The sequence below is a fragment of the Anoplopoma fimbria genome, chromosome 17 (genome assembly GCF_027596085.1).
Source record: "Anoplopoma fimbria isolate UVic2021 breed Golden Eagle Sablefish chromosome 17, Afim_UVic_2022, whole genome shotgun sequence".
Taxonomy (NCBI): domain Eukaryota; kingdom Metazoa; phylum Chordata; class Actinopteri; order Perciformes; family Anoplopomatidae; genus Anoplopoma; species Anoplopoma fimbria.
In genome coordinates, this window is record NC_072465.1 from 18,274,387 (window position 1) to 18,291,348 (window position 16,962).

General features: G+C 39.3%; 1 protein-coding gene across 1 annotated transcript; it reads left to right on the plus strand.

Annotated features, from left to right (window-relative positions):
* Positions 1-1,638: 1,638 nt before the first annotated feature.
* On the plus strand, positions 1,639-16,869 carry mmel1 (membrane metallo-endopeptidase-like 1). Its single transcript, XM_054617424.1, has 24 exons — positions 1,639-1,781; positions 5,815-5,991; positions 6,355-6,399; positions 6,734-6,793; positions 6,963-7,124; positions 7,232-7,312; positions 8,653-8,748; positions 9,263-9,381; positions 9,781-9,846; positions 10,159-10,293; positions 10,630-10,719; positions 11,325-11,461; positions 11,548-11,641; positions 11,746-11,874; positions 12,184-12,282; positions 12,370-12,453; positions 12,549-12,652; positions 13,061-13,119; positions 13,259-13,378; positions 13,537-13,670; positions 13,792-13,857; positions 13,944-14,039; positions 14,652-14,728; positions 15,697-16,869. Exons 2-24 carry the CDS (start codon positions 5,835-5,837, stop codon positions 15,794-15,796), a joined length of 2,310 nt encoding a protein of 769 aa, XP_054473399.1. The 5' UTR covers positions 1,639-1,781; positions 5,815-5,834; the 3' UTR covers positions 15,797-16,869.
* Positions 16,870-16,962: the final 93 nt, after the last annotated feature.

Sequence of the window (16,962 nt, forward strand, 5' to 3'; positions counted from 1 at the left end):
TTTAACTGGGTTCTGGTCCTGTGAACACAAATAGCAAGTAAGGGTTCTGCAAGATGCTTTTGGAGCATTTTGGATGAAGATTTCAATCTCACAGGAGACTAACCAACACTCAGGTCTAGTCTTGGGTCATGTTGGGCTGACAGGATTCTGGCTGTCCTTCTTCCAGCCTTTGAATGAACTGTTTTTTTTCTTTGAGCAGCCACAAATGCATAAACCCAGTATGCAGCCTCAGCTGAAGTCTGTGGGTTTTTCAAACCAAACCTGAAGTTCTGGAGACAGAATTCTTAAAAATGTTCACGGTTTCCCAAGCATGATTATGAAAACAGGGCTCATTTTGTCAAAACAATTCAGATCACTGCAAATAAAAATGCTTCAAAACTATTCAATACAGTAACACACAAACTTGTGGCTAAACACTTAAAGGCAGGAATTGAAGTGATCTGAAATTAGGGGAGAGGTGTGTATTACTGGTATAGAATGTAAGAAATGACTACAACCTCAAAAGAACAATATTTTTGGTTATTTTCACCCCTCCACCTGGATATTTAATTACTAATATCAAACCTCAAGGACGTGTTATTAACGTCTCAATTCCCTCAACCCTAAAAATGAAATTCAGGATTCAGTATATAAGGTAATAAATGATATGGCACTTCACACAATGTGAGCTGAAACATCCTCCCTGCTAAATAAAATCTATGAATAAATTATGAACTCTGTTGCAAACCTCCGCTCCCCGCCGTGTTGCACTCCATCAGTCATGTTGTTGTTAAATGTCTGCATTCTTCCTCACTTACAAACATTTCTGCGACATTAATCCTCAATATATTTAATGATCCTGCATGTGCATTGGTGTGAGAATGTGTTGGCATGTGAGCAACAAAAAGGATCCTTAACGTATTAAATGCGCAATCTATTTTGGGTTCGATCCACTAAATTTGTTGACTCTCATCTCATCTTGGGCAGCATCAGCCACCTGAGCAACTGAGCGTCGGCCAAACACACTCTTCCTTTTTTATTATCAGCTGATTAGTGTGGTTAATCAGGCTGATAATGAGCCTTGGCGCTATGCCATTTCAATCTGACACCAGGCCAGGGTTCAGATCCCCACCAAGAATCACCTTGGGCATCAGAGATCTCCCTGAAGACGGGTCCTTCTGGACGTGAGAGGAGAAAGGGATGACAAGGTCAACAGTGATGAGTGGTGCTCGTTTTCATGATAACAGGAGGGCATAACTCCACATTTTTATGGCTGCAGGGATGATAAAAACAGCTGAAAGGGCTTCAGGAATCTGTCTTATCCGCCCACAGAGTGCTTTAAGAACATGTTTGTCTTATCTCCCTGTAAGATTTCCAGAATTTCTTTCCTCTCAGCAGCTGTGGTCACTCCACAGAGAGAAAAAAAGAGGAATCGATGATCACTGTAACACATCATGTTGACCCTTCAGATACACACAAATCATAACCCCACATAACACACACATCCCCAACATCTACTTTAATCGAAAACAATCCTGCAGCCCACTATCACCTCCCATCTTCCTCCCCTCCTTCCCTCCCTCCCTCCCTCCCTCCTTCCATCTCCTGCTCTCCGTCTGTCTCTGCTGCCTCACTCAGTCCCTGAGCAGCACACTGAGCCGGATAACGTCTCTTTCAACCCGCAGCACAGACTCATTTCTCCACACACCAGCTCTGAGTGGATGCTCAGCAGGGGTGTTTGAGATATTAGCGCGCTGTGGGGGGGGCAACGGCTCAGGGACTTCTACCATCCACATACAAAGGTAAGCCTCTGGATCCTTTAGATTACATTCCTGTTTGCTGTCAAGCACCGAAGTAAAGATGGTTAAAGTTAGCCAACTGAAACTGCAGCCTTAAGGCATCACTCATGTCAGCAGTCCCAGGATAGATTTATAAGACATTTTATACGATTTTGCACTGGTTGGACTTTGAATTTAATGCTGCTGTCATAATTATAGTCTTGAAGCTATATACTCAGTAGCAAAGTGCTGAATAAAAGAAAGTGTGTTGGCAGTCTGACCTGTGAGTTAATCCTTGTTTTGTTTGGAGCAGTAAGTTTAGAGAACAGTACCAGTCACTGAATGTAATCGTATTGTGCTTAAGACAAGGAGAACTGAAAACATTTAGTACAGATTGGTCTCACTTTCAGAAAATGGATTTTATTTTGACAGACTGAACCGTTGCCCTGTTAGAATGCACCGTGCTAATGCTTCGTTTCATGCTTCATATAATGTCCTTTTCTTACTCGTTTTGTTGAGACATAGTCAGAAAATTGTTATTTGAGTTCAGTCTCTGCATGAACGACCACATTGTTAACTCAGAATCCTTGAGCTGAACTAAATCATCAATGTCACTGACCGGATCAGTAGCTTTTTGCATTGATGCTCCTTTCACTGTTGACAGAGAGATAGATTGTGTTTCTTATCTACATCTGTCAAACTGTCTGCATTAATGCATAGAAGCTATATAAGCTGCAATTTGAAGTCAATTTGAAACCAATATTTTATATTGAATCAGTGTTGTGCATCTTCACACTTAACAAGTACGAGCTCAAAGTCCAGTTCACACTGATGAAAATGAACTAGATCAGTTTTCAATTATTTATTATTTATATTATTTATTAATTAGTACTTCAGAATTTTCTTCAGCAACTGGTCCCACACCACCAGGCTCAAGGACAGATTCATCCCACAGACCATATACTGTCACTTTACCTCTTTATACTTAACTCACTGTTTAACATTTCTGTTACAAAGCTACAAAGCTTCAAAGTCAACTTATATAAGTTAATTATAATAATACTTTATTTATACATCATGTTTGTAACAATGTTACAAATTCCTTTACATAAACATAAGATAAAACATATCAGATAAAAGAATAAAAAATGACAACATAAAAGAACAATCAGCACATCATCAAGTAAAAAGACAGTAAAGTGCAAAACAGGAAATACTGTATATCTGTTTGTAATTTTTTGTTTTCAATATTTGTTGTATTATATCTTTCAAATAATAAAATAACATGATATTCAGCAGTGTTAGTGCATTAATGACACACCAATAATAAGGATTGTGAGGAAGCCTGACCAGAGTGGCTAGGAAAGTGGTAGGAGGCAGACATGAGAAACTTTGTCCAGAGAACAAAATGTATTTATTTACAAAAGTCACCCTGCTATATGTGCAACCAAATATATATAAATAAGACAAACAGTTATCTCAACTCATAATAACGTTTACTTCGCTTTAACCTAACACCCCATGCACACAGCTACACACTGATGTCCCTCCTCCTGTAAGTGCCAAAGGCCTCTGCTTAAATAGAGCCTTCCATTAGCAGGATCTGGTTCGTACCATGAGTGCAGGGGAAACGTATTACCTTCTCAAACAGGTAAGTGACAATGGCTTTACCTTACTACAAACCTTCTGATAGAAACCACTTTTAAATAACTCACCATATGCTTATACAGTTGCAACCATGCATAAGGGATAACATCTAAACTAAATACATACCTTTACATCATCGTCTTGGTTTAACCCAATGACATCAATGCTGATGTCATCCAGTGTATAAATAGAGGAAATGTTTGAGCACCTCCTCCTTTTAGAGTCTGGAACACATGGTGGATATGCTAAGTCAATACTTAAACCTTACAATACCTGTCTGTGTTTTGCTTTAACCAGTGATGTTGCTATTATATGATCTGTACTAAAATAACATAAAATACAAAACACAAACAAACCCGGGATAGTTAGTGTCTGCAATTACAGATCATGGACTATGGCTAAACAAACAATTGCCAAGCATGGTTGGATTTGTAACAACATGGCAGTAAAATATGGGGACAAATTGTGTATTCTCACCCACTTTATCACAATGATATACACCAATACTTAAAAGATTAGGATATAAGTCTTTAGCCCTGTCTGTATTTTGCTGTATTAAAATGGACTTGAAACAAATAGAAATGCCCTCAAAATAGCTCCTGTGAGAAGGATTATAATGCTTTGTAACATTTTCTGCTAGATATTTCTTTGATCCAGCACCCACCCTATTGGGTTCTGGGATGTGCGTGTCTTTTTTTAATTGTTTTTATCGTTTCCTCTTGAAATGAAAGAGGCAATGGACTTTATATGCATGAATTTGTCCTGCTTATAAATACAATTAGAAATGGGTGTTACTAAAATGGGTAGAAATATTAAAAAGAAATCACACACAGCTTAACATCAAGGGACATTTTTTAAGATGTGACCAACTCTTTCTACTGGACAAGTATTTTTGTATTGTCACAGTAGACAAGTTATTGCTCAGTTCTCCACCGTGTGAGGGCCTGTCTTTGATGCAGTAGAACAGGATTTTGCCTCAGACTGTTTCTGTGTTCAGTCTGATGCTGAGGATATCCGTGAAGCTCTAACAAGCCCCTGCGTGCTCTTCATCACTGTAGTGCCAGATATGTGCCCATGAGTATTCATCAGGGAGGGCTAATGGAGCACAGCAGTGGGAACCTTTGATTTACAGCCCGGCCCCTGTCAGGCCTTAATGATAGGGCAATGGGGCTGGTTAGTGAAGAAACAGGTGCTGCAGAGTGAATAGATGCAAAGCAATGCTGCTGAAAGCCATGGGTGATTGTCATTTTGTCCCCTGCACAAATGCTCATTTGCAATATTGTGTTCACACATACATAATTATTGTGCATAGAAATTAGCTCTCTTGAAGTAGGCTTATGGCTGGAGGCCTGGTGTGTGTGTTTCTGTGTGCGTGTGTGTCTGCATGTGTGCGTAGCAAATATGTCAAACAATAGTCAGTGAAAGTAAGTTTAATGGTTAATTTACTGTTCCACTAATTGTTTCCAGATTCAATGTCACATTAAATAACTCTTTATCCATATTAACAACAGATGGAGCTCAATAGTAAAGTTGGAAGCAATGTCCTAAATTAACTCATACCCTGAACATGTGTTAACATGTATATCGTTAACTTGGATAACAAAATGTATAAAGACGGCTACCAAAGTACCCTTACAAAATGGACAATAATAATCTTATTGGTCTAGAGCAGAGGTCTTATTGTAAGAAAATAACCTTTTTGTCTTAGTGAGATGATATACTTGCGTATATCTCTAATAAAAGAATATAGTGCTTGACGCCTCAAAGGCTTTGATCAGAGTGAGAACATGAGATGTGAGCAGTGTTTTTTTTTTTGTTTTTTTGTATCTTTCTCAGATGTTTAATTTAGAGGATTTGAGATGACCTGAGGAGCTAAACGTATCCAAAATTCGACATGACAAAGGCAAAAGTCAGAAAAAAAGAAACCTTTCAAATCTTATTTTATTTCTTGACCCTTTAATCATCTTGTGACCCTTCTGAATAATGTTGGACCCCCAGGTTGGGAACCAATGAGTAAAGTTGTTCTGACAAGGCAATCATTGTCCTAAATCTCCCAATCAAAGCTGTCGTGACCTTTTAAAGGTGAGGAAAAAACCAAAAGGCCAATTTTGTGCAATCAACAGGCTCAAAAACTAGTAATGAAAAGGCTATAAAAATGAACATACTACACTAAAGCAAAGAATAACATGTACAACTGTATTGTGCAACGAGCCCAGAACAGTTTCACAACTCCTGTCAGTGAAGTTGTTGTAGGTGTTCAGCAGTTGAAGCTCACTCACTGCAGGTCAGCTGGCACAGTTTACTGATGGATCACTGCACAGCCCACACACACACACACACACACACACACACACACTCTCGTAGCTCTGTGCCTGGACCATCCCACACTCAAACGGTGTCTTTCCCACAGAGCCGGCAGTCAGGAGGAATATGGGCAAATCGGAAAGCCAAATGGATATCATGGAGAAATCAAGTAAACCAGGAAAGCGTCGTTGGACTGTTGCAGAAATCGGTCTGTCCGTCCTGCTGCTGTTGGTCAGCTGTGCCTTGGCCGGGCTGGCAGTCCTCTACACATCGATTGTGAAAGGTAATGGCTCTGTCAGACTGACTGTGGAAAGATCCAGATATTACAGATGGCAGCGATAATGACACGGCAGCGTCTCTGCTCTGTTTTATGTGTGACTGCAAGCTGACATTAACACAGGAAATGATCCTGACCTTTGAAACGCTTTCAGATATGACAATGACAATGTTTATTGCAATGTACTGATGCACGTGTCATCTGGTCGCTTTTCAAGAGTTTTTTTTTTTTAGGAATAGAAACAAAAGAACAACCCTGTTTAAGACTTGATTGTGTTTCTCTTGTCTCACTGTTAAATTATTACAATTTAGAATAAAGTCGTCCTGACTGTGTCTGATGTCCAAAAATGTTTTTGTCCAACCAATTCAGAACAATATAACCAGACGAGTGTGTCAAGGAGCTCAACAAGTGAAGGTGAGTGTCGTTGCATTAAGCTTGTTAACTGAACACAGAAAGCGCTGTGTTATAAGTGGACTGGCATGTGTCATATTGGAGCCTGCACCTCTGATAGTCACTGTAATTCCCTTCACTGCCTGATCAGCAGTGCCACACAAAAGTGAGAGATCAGAGTCACTGCTGACATAGACATTGCCCATCACACACGCACATATAGAGACTACACCATTGATCTAAACTATTTAGAATGAGCTTGTTTTTTCACATAAGAGCATCCTTCTCGTCTCATTTGTGTGTAATTTGTCAAAAACCCTGCATGCTTTCTCATGAATGTTGAAACTGATTTTTCCAGGCCAGCTGTTTCGCTCCGGCATCAACAGTGTGTGCACAACTGCAGACTGTGTTACTGCAGGTGAGGGAAACTGTTTTTTCTTCTCTCATCCTGCTGTGTCATTTTGCAAACAAAGTGAAACCCCCCCATCACTGCAGAAAAAGCTTACCACATGTGGATGTTCACCATCATGTGTCTCTCTCTCTTTCTCTCCCTCTCTCTCCCCTCTCGTCTCTGTGATACCTAAAAGCTGCTCGGCTCTTGCAGAACATGGATAAGTCTGTGAAGCCGTGCGATAATTTCTACCAGTATGCCTGCGGGGGTTGGCTGGAGAGACACGTTATCCCAGAGACGAGCTCCCGCCACAGCGTCTTTGACATTCTGAGGGACAAGCTGGAGATTGTCCTCAAAGGTCAGCGGGGTATAATCTTTGGTGGTCAGTGGGCTGGAGCATTCAGAGCCAATGCCTGGGCTTCATTCAGAGACGAGATGACGTGTGCTTGTGTTTTGTTGTTGCAGGTGTTCTTGAGACGGAGAATGAACAGGACAGAAATGCCATCATGAAGGCAAAAGTACTGTACAACTCCTGCATGAATGACAGTAAGGCTCTGTTTACATTGTCTAAAAACGGGTGTATTCCTCTAAAAGGAGACGAGAATACGTAGACATAAATAGTTTGTGTTTCTGGAGCTGTTTCGTCCTGGATGTCTAGTCTTTTTAAGCCATTTTTAATTACAAATAGAATGCAATTTAATACCTGTTTCAAGATCATACTGGCCATAGTAGGATTTTAATGGAAACCAGTAGAGAAGAAATGGCCTCAATTTATTTAATATTATATCACGTTTTTCAGTACTTACAAGTATAGAAGCATAGGTCTGATGTTGCAAACTGAAAATTCACCAGAGAAGACTGAAGGGCCTCCTAAAGTTCATTCATCGGTCAAAACAATCCCACTTTTATACGTGAAACTTCTCCTGGCAGATACAAGAACCAAGTAACTGCCTATAGAAGTAGATGTTCTACTTTCCCTTTGAGGATTTCTTGTCCATATTGGTTAAGATTAGGATTGAGATTTAAAGTTTATTCTTGTGGCGGGATTGTTTTTGTTAACTGCTGTTTCTAAAGTAACAAAAACTTCATTCAATGGCCTGATCCCAATTCCTCCTCTAAGGCCTTAAACCCTGAACGCTCAGGGACTGACTGATGTCACCTGGTAATTGGTTGACTGTGAGAGACTGTAAGGGCTTGAAATAGTGTATAAACGAATTTGACAGCACTTTGCTGCATATCAGGTTACCATGACAACGTCAGAATAATTTAATGTACAATTCTGGGTATTTATTCTAACCTTTTACACCCTGATTTGAAAGTATTCCAGGTTCTTTCCTTACAAAATGAAAAAAATAATCTATTTAGTTTTTTGTCAAAACAGCTTAAATAAGTAAATTAAAAGTTTGATGAATAAATCTTTGTAATAGTCTCTGCTTCTTTTCCTCTGATTTCATGTGTTTTTATGTTCTGCCTTTAAACCTTAATGTTTCTGAGTAAATGTTATCTGCCAGGCTGAACACCCATGTGCTGTCCTCTTTGTTTACCTTTTTTACGTCCATGGTTACACTGGTAACCCTGTGTTTAACTTTACTTTGCTATGAATTGTGGGTAATTCCCCTGGGCAAAGTCTGCAGAAATGCAGACTCATAGAAAGTGTTCATAAAGGGCTCAAAATGTCTGTGAGAGAGCCCTTAAACACAACTATTTGACAGCGGGACAGACCTTAACCCAACCGGATTTTGTAGGAGCGCGCCTCAAAGTCCGTAAATCCTTGAGTGTAGAGTTTTGGATTGGGCCACAATAAGGCATGTTGTCATACAGAACGAGTAGTAGAAAGATGACAGTGTTGTGGTTATGTTCTATAAGTTGTGTTTTTTTACCTGCAGGCCTCATAGAGCAGCGTGACTCCCAGCCCCTCCTGAAGCTCATTGAGAGTATCGGAGACTGGCCTGTGGCGTCAGATGCCTGGAACACCACTACAGGTAGAAACACACTCTGATCAATATCTGCAACTTGTTCTGAACAAACATGCACGTGCAACACATCCGCACAAACAAGCATTCATGTTCCTACTCAATAATATGTGCTCATGCAGAGCTAGTTCAGTCATATTTGCACTGAATTGCTGAGTGTGAGCTTTGTTAGCGGGATCGGGCTCTTCAGCTGAGCAGTCGTGTGGGGTTCAGGAGCGTGATGAGTGGGCAGAGGAGCAGGTCCTCACTCAGGACTGTGAAGGATGCTTTAAATAGTCCACGCAGCTCTTCCCCAAGCTCCTGGCTCTTGCCACTTTAATTAAATGTAATCATGGACGGTGGCTCAAACAGAATTAATCACACATTACTGCATCTGCACGCACAGATTTACAAAGAGAGCCCAGTTAAATGGGCAGCAGAGGCAGAGAGGGAGACAGATATTTTGTATCCTGCTACTTTGAATAGTTCTTTACAGCTAGATAACTGTTTGAATTAAGAGCTGGTTTTTTTTGTGCACTTGCAGAGGAAGCGTGGAGCCTTGAGAACACACTGGCAAAGCTCACCGCTCATTTCCACAAGAAGGTTCTGCTGGACATGTACGTGTGGACGGACGACCGTGACTCTCGGCGCCACATAATTTATGTAAGATCACAAAGAACAAATTACCATTATAATGTAATTATACAGTCAGTATGTATCCAGCTTCCCTACCCTGTCTGTGGCAGTCAGCTCACACCTATTCATTATACTGAAGATGTAAATCTCTATGGGTATTTGGGATGGACTCAATATAAACTACAGTGACCTTGTTCATGGCAATGAAGGAACGTCCAAGGCAACACGTTGGCTCATTGATGTGTTTTTAGACTCAGGGTTTACCTACTCATATCATTCCTCCTTGTAAAATATGTTCATTATTGGTTTTGGTAATTTAATGGGAATTATTAACAATAAGACAGATATAGAATATCAATATCCTATAAATAAATTGTTAAAACCAAACCATAATGCTTTATTGTTATTTTTGGTTACTTTGATTAGATTGACCAACCAGGACTTGGAATGCCATCAAGAGACTATTACTTCAATGATGGAAACTACAAAAAGGTGAGGGCCTCAACGATCGGTTCACACAAATCACAAAAGAACATATTTTCGGACTTGTAGTCAGTCGGATCATTTGTCACAAGATATTTTGTTTGTCACGGTTGCTATGAAATCACTCTCTACTGAAGAAACTGTCCACAGTCACGTGTTAATCATCTCTGGTTTTACTAGTCTCTGGGTTATCCTTGGTATACAGTTTATTTTTAGAAAATAATATTTGAGTGGTACAAATATGATTCTATTCACCCCTGTTGTTTGAACCTGTGATTTTGTTGTGAAAACAACATTTATTAGCTTGTCATTGCACCATAGGTTCGAGAGGCCTACCTACATTTCATGGTTTCCATTGCGAAGATAACCCGAGAGGACAGGAACTTGACTCAGGATGACGACCGTGTGTGGGAGGAAATGATGCAAGTGCTGGAGCTGGAGACAGACATCGCCAATGTGAGTGCCAGTCAAAACAGGAAAATGAATAATGACAACTGAAAAATGAGTACTTCATCTCTGCTTCCAGTAAATGAACGAACCAGGCTACATTTAGTGTGGAGACAGGAGATAAGCCAAGCATAAAACCATTTTTTTCCGTGTCTGTCAAGAGGAGCATGCCAAATGAGACATTGCTGATGAAAGGAGAGCAAAATGTGAATATATATATATATATATTCACATTTATTTATATATATATATATATATATATATATATATATATATATATATAAATAATCATAAATAATCAAGCATGAGTTTGTAGAAGTTTTCTCCCTTCCTGTTGATGGACAGGCCACATCACCAGCAGAGGAGCGCCAAGATGTCACTGTTCTCTACTACAAGACGACACTTGGAGAGCTGCAGAGCACATTCAGCTTCAATGTACGTGTGATTTCCCTTCTTCATTGTGTGTCACATAAAGTGCAATCAGGTCACTGTTTATTGTTAACTTCTTGCTCGCTGTAAGTGTTGTTGCTCAAACACACATTGAATGTTGATAAAATTCTAATATATTTATGATAATACAACATGGCAGACTTTGAGACCATTGTTGTTCGTGCAGAGACAGGTATTCATAGTATTGCATTAGAAAAATAGTAGAAAATAGGATCTAAAAAGGAAGCAGAAAAAAGGTACAAAGTAGCATAGATACCCCTCCTGACAGTGTACAAGATGCATCAATAAAATAAAAAGCAAAACATGAAGTAATTGGTTAGCTCTACCTTTGACTTGGTTCTTTCTTTCTTTTTTTTTTGTTCAAAAGAGGTAGCTTATTTCTATTAAATGGCACAAAATACTGCATAGAAACTTGTATATAGAGATTGAATTAAGCTGCACTGACTGTGGTGTCATTACTATGAACTTTCCCAAACTCTGTGAAACGATTAGAAAAGGAGCTGAGAACACTTTCATTTAAAACATATTTAACCTTATGGTATTCGAACCATATTTAACATGCAAAACGTCTCCTACCTTTTGTTTTCCAGGGTTTTAACTGGACACAATTTATTCAAGGTGTGCTGTCCAGTGTGTCTGTTGAGGTGCGTCTAGAGGAGGAGGTGGTGGTTTACAGCTCCCCTTACCTTGAGAAGATGAATGACGTTCTCTCTAAACACAGTGTCAGGTCAGTCCGAGAGAGTTATGCAAACAGGAGTCCATGAAAATGTAATTATCATAACACTTAAACCCAAAAAACATTAATGTTTGCAGAACTATGCAGAACTACCTCACCTGGCAGCTCATCATTGACAGAGTTAATAGCTTGAGTCGCCGTTTCAAAGATGCCAGAGCTCGTTACAGAAAGGTGAGATGAGCGTGACATAACAGAGCAGCACAGATTAAAAATGAGCTCGTTCAAAAACTGAATTATAATGTGTTGACGGTCTGTGTGCGTGTCTGTACGTTCAGACTCTCTATGGGACAACTGTGGAGGATGCTTGGTGGCGAGAATGTGTCCGTTATGTCCAGAGCAGCATGGAGAATGCAGTTGGAGCTCTGTATGTGCGTGAAACCTTTGCTGGTGAAAGTAAACAGATGGTAAGTCCTTTCTGTCTGTAACCCTCCTCCTGAACATATCAGAAACATCAGCTTCCTTGATGCATGGAAATCAGTTATCACCACAGAGGCAGTTAAACTATGAATGCAAGCTGTAACTGTCACATGCTGCATTGCTGTTGAAATGTACCACTAAATCAAGCAAATTGATTCAGAATAATTTCTCTATGTTAATTAACACTTTTGTACATCAAGTGCAATCTATTTGTTCACAAAATGCATTGTGTTACCTGGGACCCTATAACTATAACAGTGTGTTGCTGAATGGGATTGTGATTACATTGTTCTCAGGTCAGTGACCTTATCGGCAAGATCCAAAAAGCGTATGTGGAAACACTGGAGGAGTTGAGCTGGATGGATTTTCCCTCAAAGGAGAAGGCAAGAGAGAAGGTAAAGTACACAGCCAAGCTAAGTAAATAAGGGTGTATATTTAGAAGTTGCCATATTATCATAATTATTGTTCTGCACGTCATGTAGGCCATGGCGATCAAGGAGCATATTGGCTACCCGGATCATATCCTGCAGGAAAGCAACCAGAAGCTTGATGAGGAGTACGCTCATGTAAGTAAGAGCTGAGTCTGTTTCCAAGCCGTGTTGGAAAAAGGCTGACATATGTCAACACTGATATCTGATTTTATTCCAATGTCTCGTTCCAGCTGAATTTTAGTGAAGAACACTACTTTGAGAACATCCTCGAGAACCTCAAGTCTGAAGCGCACAAGAGTCTGAAGAAGCTCCGAGAACCAGTTGACCCTGACTTGTAAGATGTCGATACATCTGACATTCCAATCTGACCTTATCAGCAAAACTTGTAATCAGGTGGTCAGAGAAATCTCAAGACATAAAACGTCATGGAGGGTGACAACATAAACTCTTAAATTAGGTTGATAAATGACATTTTTGCTCCACCTTTCTGTTGCAAAGATGGTAGTAGCCTTGTTCTCAGCCAAAACACAACACAAATTATTTTCTAAAAGTTTGCATTGAATGTTTGAACAGAGAAAGGTTCTCTGTGTCTTCATCAAACAAACTCCAACAAATATTGAAAAAGGTCTAAATATTTCATGGAGCAAAATATGCTCTGTTCATGGATTTCACAGCATAGCGTCTAGAAAATGAAAATGCAGTTTAATGCTCTTTTATCAATAATAAACCAATCACTCCTCAGGTGGATCATTGGTGCCGCTGTGGTGAATGCATTCTACTCACCCAACAGAAACCAGATCGGTAAGAGCTTTGCCTCTGTGGACAAATAATAGCAATAATGTTTTTTTACGGTAACAGAGTTACCCCTTCAGTGTAATCCTGTTTACTGTTAACAGTGCTTATTGTGTTTTCATTCCTGTTGTTTTTGTTGTTTGCCCAGTGTTCCCAGCAGGAATCCTGCAGCCACCTTTCTTCAGTAAACAGCAGCACCAGGCTCTTAACTTTGGTGGAATAGGAATGGTTATCGGACATGAGATCACACACGGATTTGATGACAACGGTAAGACATGAATGACTCATGTTTATTTTGAGCAGTTTATCATTCACTGTCATTTCAACAGTTTAATTTTACAGTTTGCTGGTTACACAAGTGACTTTTTTTTAGATGCATCATGTGTTGCAAACAGTACTTTACTCTAATGCGTTGTTTCCTCACAGGGCGTAATTTTGACAAGGATGGTAATATGCTAAACTGGTGGAGTAATTACTCTGCTGAGCATTTTAAAGAGCAGTCCCAGTGCATGGTGCAACAATATGGCAACTTCAACTGGAAGCTAGCAGGTGGACAAAACGTAAGCACCCAGTGGCATGTAATCCCAGACAATGTAAACCATGTATTAAGTGACCACCAGAATGAGTGTTTTTATGTCGGTGTGTGTGTGTGTGTTCATGGTTTGGTCTGTGTGGCTGCAGGTCAGTGGAATCAGCACTTTGGGGGAGAATATAGCAGATAATGGAGGCGTTCGTCAAGCATATAAGGTTGGATGTTGAACAAAACCACATGTTACTATTCCAGCAACAATGACAAAGTCCAAAATGTTTAGCTTGTGCGTGTGTGTTTACAGGCTTATCTGAAGTGGGTGGAGATGGAGGGTGAGGAGCCTCGTCTACCTGGTCTAGACATGGATCACAAGCAACTTTTCTTTCTTAACTTTGCCCAAGTAAGTAAGAATAATGAGGGGATGGTGAGTGTATTATTTCAGCAGACAATGACTTCTCCGACTGCAGTCGAGAGTCAAAGTTCAGAGGTACATTTTTACGGTGGATGTTTAGTGCGGAGAAGTAAACAACAGGGCAAAGGGAGAGGGTCGAGGGGGAGAGGCTGCCAGAGAAAATCTTTGATAAGATGCACACACACACACACACACACACACACACACACACACACACACACACACACACACACACACACACACACACACACACACACACACACACACACACACACACACACACACACACACACACACACGGGTGGAAGAAGAGCATCTCAGTGACAGGTAACGTAAAGAATAAGCAGAAAACTTAAATTTACAATTAAACAGGTCAAACGTTACAAGTATTCCAAATGATTCCCCATTGTGATGGTGAATTTTTCCAAGTGAGGTTGGTACATGATTACAGTCACTTTAATTAGATGCAAAGTGCTGTAAATACATAGTATAAACAGGACTCATATTTGAAGTAAAATACAAAATGTGTAGCACCCTATTTAAATGAGTGCTTTTAAAAGTAGATTATTCTCAACTCATGTAATCACTTTTTGTTTCTAGGTGTGGTGTGGTGCTTATCGGCCTGAGTATGCCAGCCAGTCCATCAAGACTGACTCACACAGTCCCTTGGAGTACAGGTAAGGAGCTTTGAATATTTTAATAAGTAGTTTGACTGATTTAATTACTTGTAGCTTACTTGTAAGTACATTGTGGTCTGGAATCTATTGTTGTAATTACATTTTTTTTATCCAAATTTGCAGTGCAAATTATCAAAACTCTAAATGAAATAAAGAATAAGTACATTACTATGTTTTCACAATCATTATTATGAACCAGGCACTCTGTTTGTGCAGCCATACGATCAGCTTGCTGCTAAATTGACTCACTCTGGTTTAGAACTGAAAATCTGTGGCCAACTTTTATTCTAACAGCTGTGCTAAACTCAAAGAAGTTCCTGTAGCTTTGGTCATGTGTTTCAGTATCAACATAAGTAGTTTTGCGATATTTTCAGTTTGAACCAACAGATAATTATTACTCTGCAGACCCTCTTGTGTTTGGGTGCAGCAGCAGATTTAAGCAAAAAAGCTCCCAAAAAACTTTTTATACTCAACCTGCTCAGCACCAAACGACAGCCAAACAAAGTATGTGACAAGCTGTAGAACATAGTGGAGCATTAAGCAGCTAAAGATACTGATGTTTTTGTCATGAGTTGGTAGAGACCAAATATGGAGCTAAAAGGAGACTGAATATTGGATTTACATTAGTCAGGTGGCAGGAAACAAAACTACAAATTATTATTGCCCTCAAAGTGGCCAAAGAAAAAACAGTTATTATAGGTTTAAATTCTTGTGTAATGACAAATCTGAGATTTGTTTCTAAATGCAATATGTATAATAATTCTGTCTTTCTCCTTACCGGCCTGTGCCTGTTATTCGATGTGTGCATGAAAACTCAATTAAGTTTTTAAATAAGTTTTATTTTAAATTAATTATAATCAGCAGGCCCATTCGTTGATCCCTGATAAAAGGACTTGGAAGCTGGACCTCCGGCAATCATAACTCATTGAAGCTTTTGTCATTGTGTTTTGTTCTTCTTTTGTCTTTAGGGTGCTTGGATCTCTCCAGAATTTCGAAGCCTTCTCAGAAGCCTTTCAGTGCCAAAAAGGCAGTCAAATGAACCCCGAGCAGAAGTGTCGCGTCTGGTAGAAAGTTTTATTCTTAAGAAATGTATTTCTCCACTTGGGCAACTTAAATCAAAAGAACAAGTTGTGCTCCTTAAACCCACAGAGACACACTGCTAATTTCCAATTTATTTGGGCGTCTGATGACACAGATATTTGCATACACTGTAGACGTAATTAAAATGGATGTCATGTCTGGACTACATCCTAATTTCAAAACTCGAAGCAAATAAACTTAAAGAATATACTTTTAAAAGGAAACTTTCTAAAATATCTCCTCAAGTTTGTCTCTGGATGAGTAAGTCACATGTTCTTTTTTTTGCTGTGTCCCACCGCAGATGTGCGGGTACATGAATAAAAAAAGCTACATAGAAAACTAAGACCTTGTGTAAAAGGTTAGAGCTTATACGGCTAGCTTTAAATGCTTGGCCAGCCTTTCTTGAATAATCCTTAAAGAAATCAGTGCTGGAAAAAGTGCAGATCTTTGTGATTTATCCATTTTCATTTGGCACGGAGCTGCCTTGGTATCTTTCCCCTGATGTATTGTTTTCAAGACAGTGGGCCACTTCAGAAGAAACAATAGTGAAAAAATCCAACTCTCACTGTAGAGTATGAAATAAATGGAAGCTCGGGGCTTTGCCGAAATAGAACTACAATGGAATTAGTCACACTCTAAGAGTTTGTTCATTTACTGTTACATGAAACAAATTACCTAAAGACTTTAAGACTGTTAAATCTTTGCAGCTTTAACCTTAAATTAACATTCTGAGAGCTGCGGCTTTCAACATTTTTACATTTACAGAGTGGATAGATATTTAAAATATACAAAGCTATTTAGTACTTTTTAGAGGACAATTTTTTTCTAAGTTTCTTTATCATGTCCTGCAAATGATTGTTGTTCAGTACTCACTGCAGAAATGTATCCATATGTCATGAAAGTTTTACTGTAAGAAACCATATTCCAGGTGTTTTGAAAAATACTGCTGGCTTGCAAATTTTTTAGCTAGTGAGAAAACTTGTGCTGGAGATAGTGATGTGATAATGATAAAAACAATGTATATCATTTAATTGCATTAATGCTAACTGACAAGTTTAGATACAGGTTTGGATAAACAGTAGGTTAGGTGTTATGTGTTTGAAGCTTGCTTCTCTTTTTTTCTGCTTCCACACATTCAACCTTTTACCAGATTT

Bases quoted from the DNA above. Each gene is read 5' to 3' on its own strand.
- mmel1 (XM_054617424.1), top strand. From the start codon at position 5,835: ATGGGCAAATCGGAAAGCCAAATGGATATCATGGAGAAATCAAGTAAA. The intron at 5,992-6,354 runs GTAATGGCTCTG...CAACCAATTCAG, and splicing joins CTACACATCGATTGTGAAAG to AACAATATAACCAGACGAGT. The intron at 13,379-13,536 runs GTAAGACATGAA...GTTTCCTCACAG, and splicing joins ACACGGATTTGATGACAACG to GGCGTAATTTTGACAAGGAT.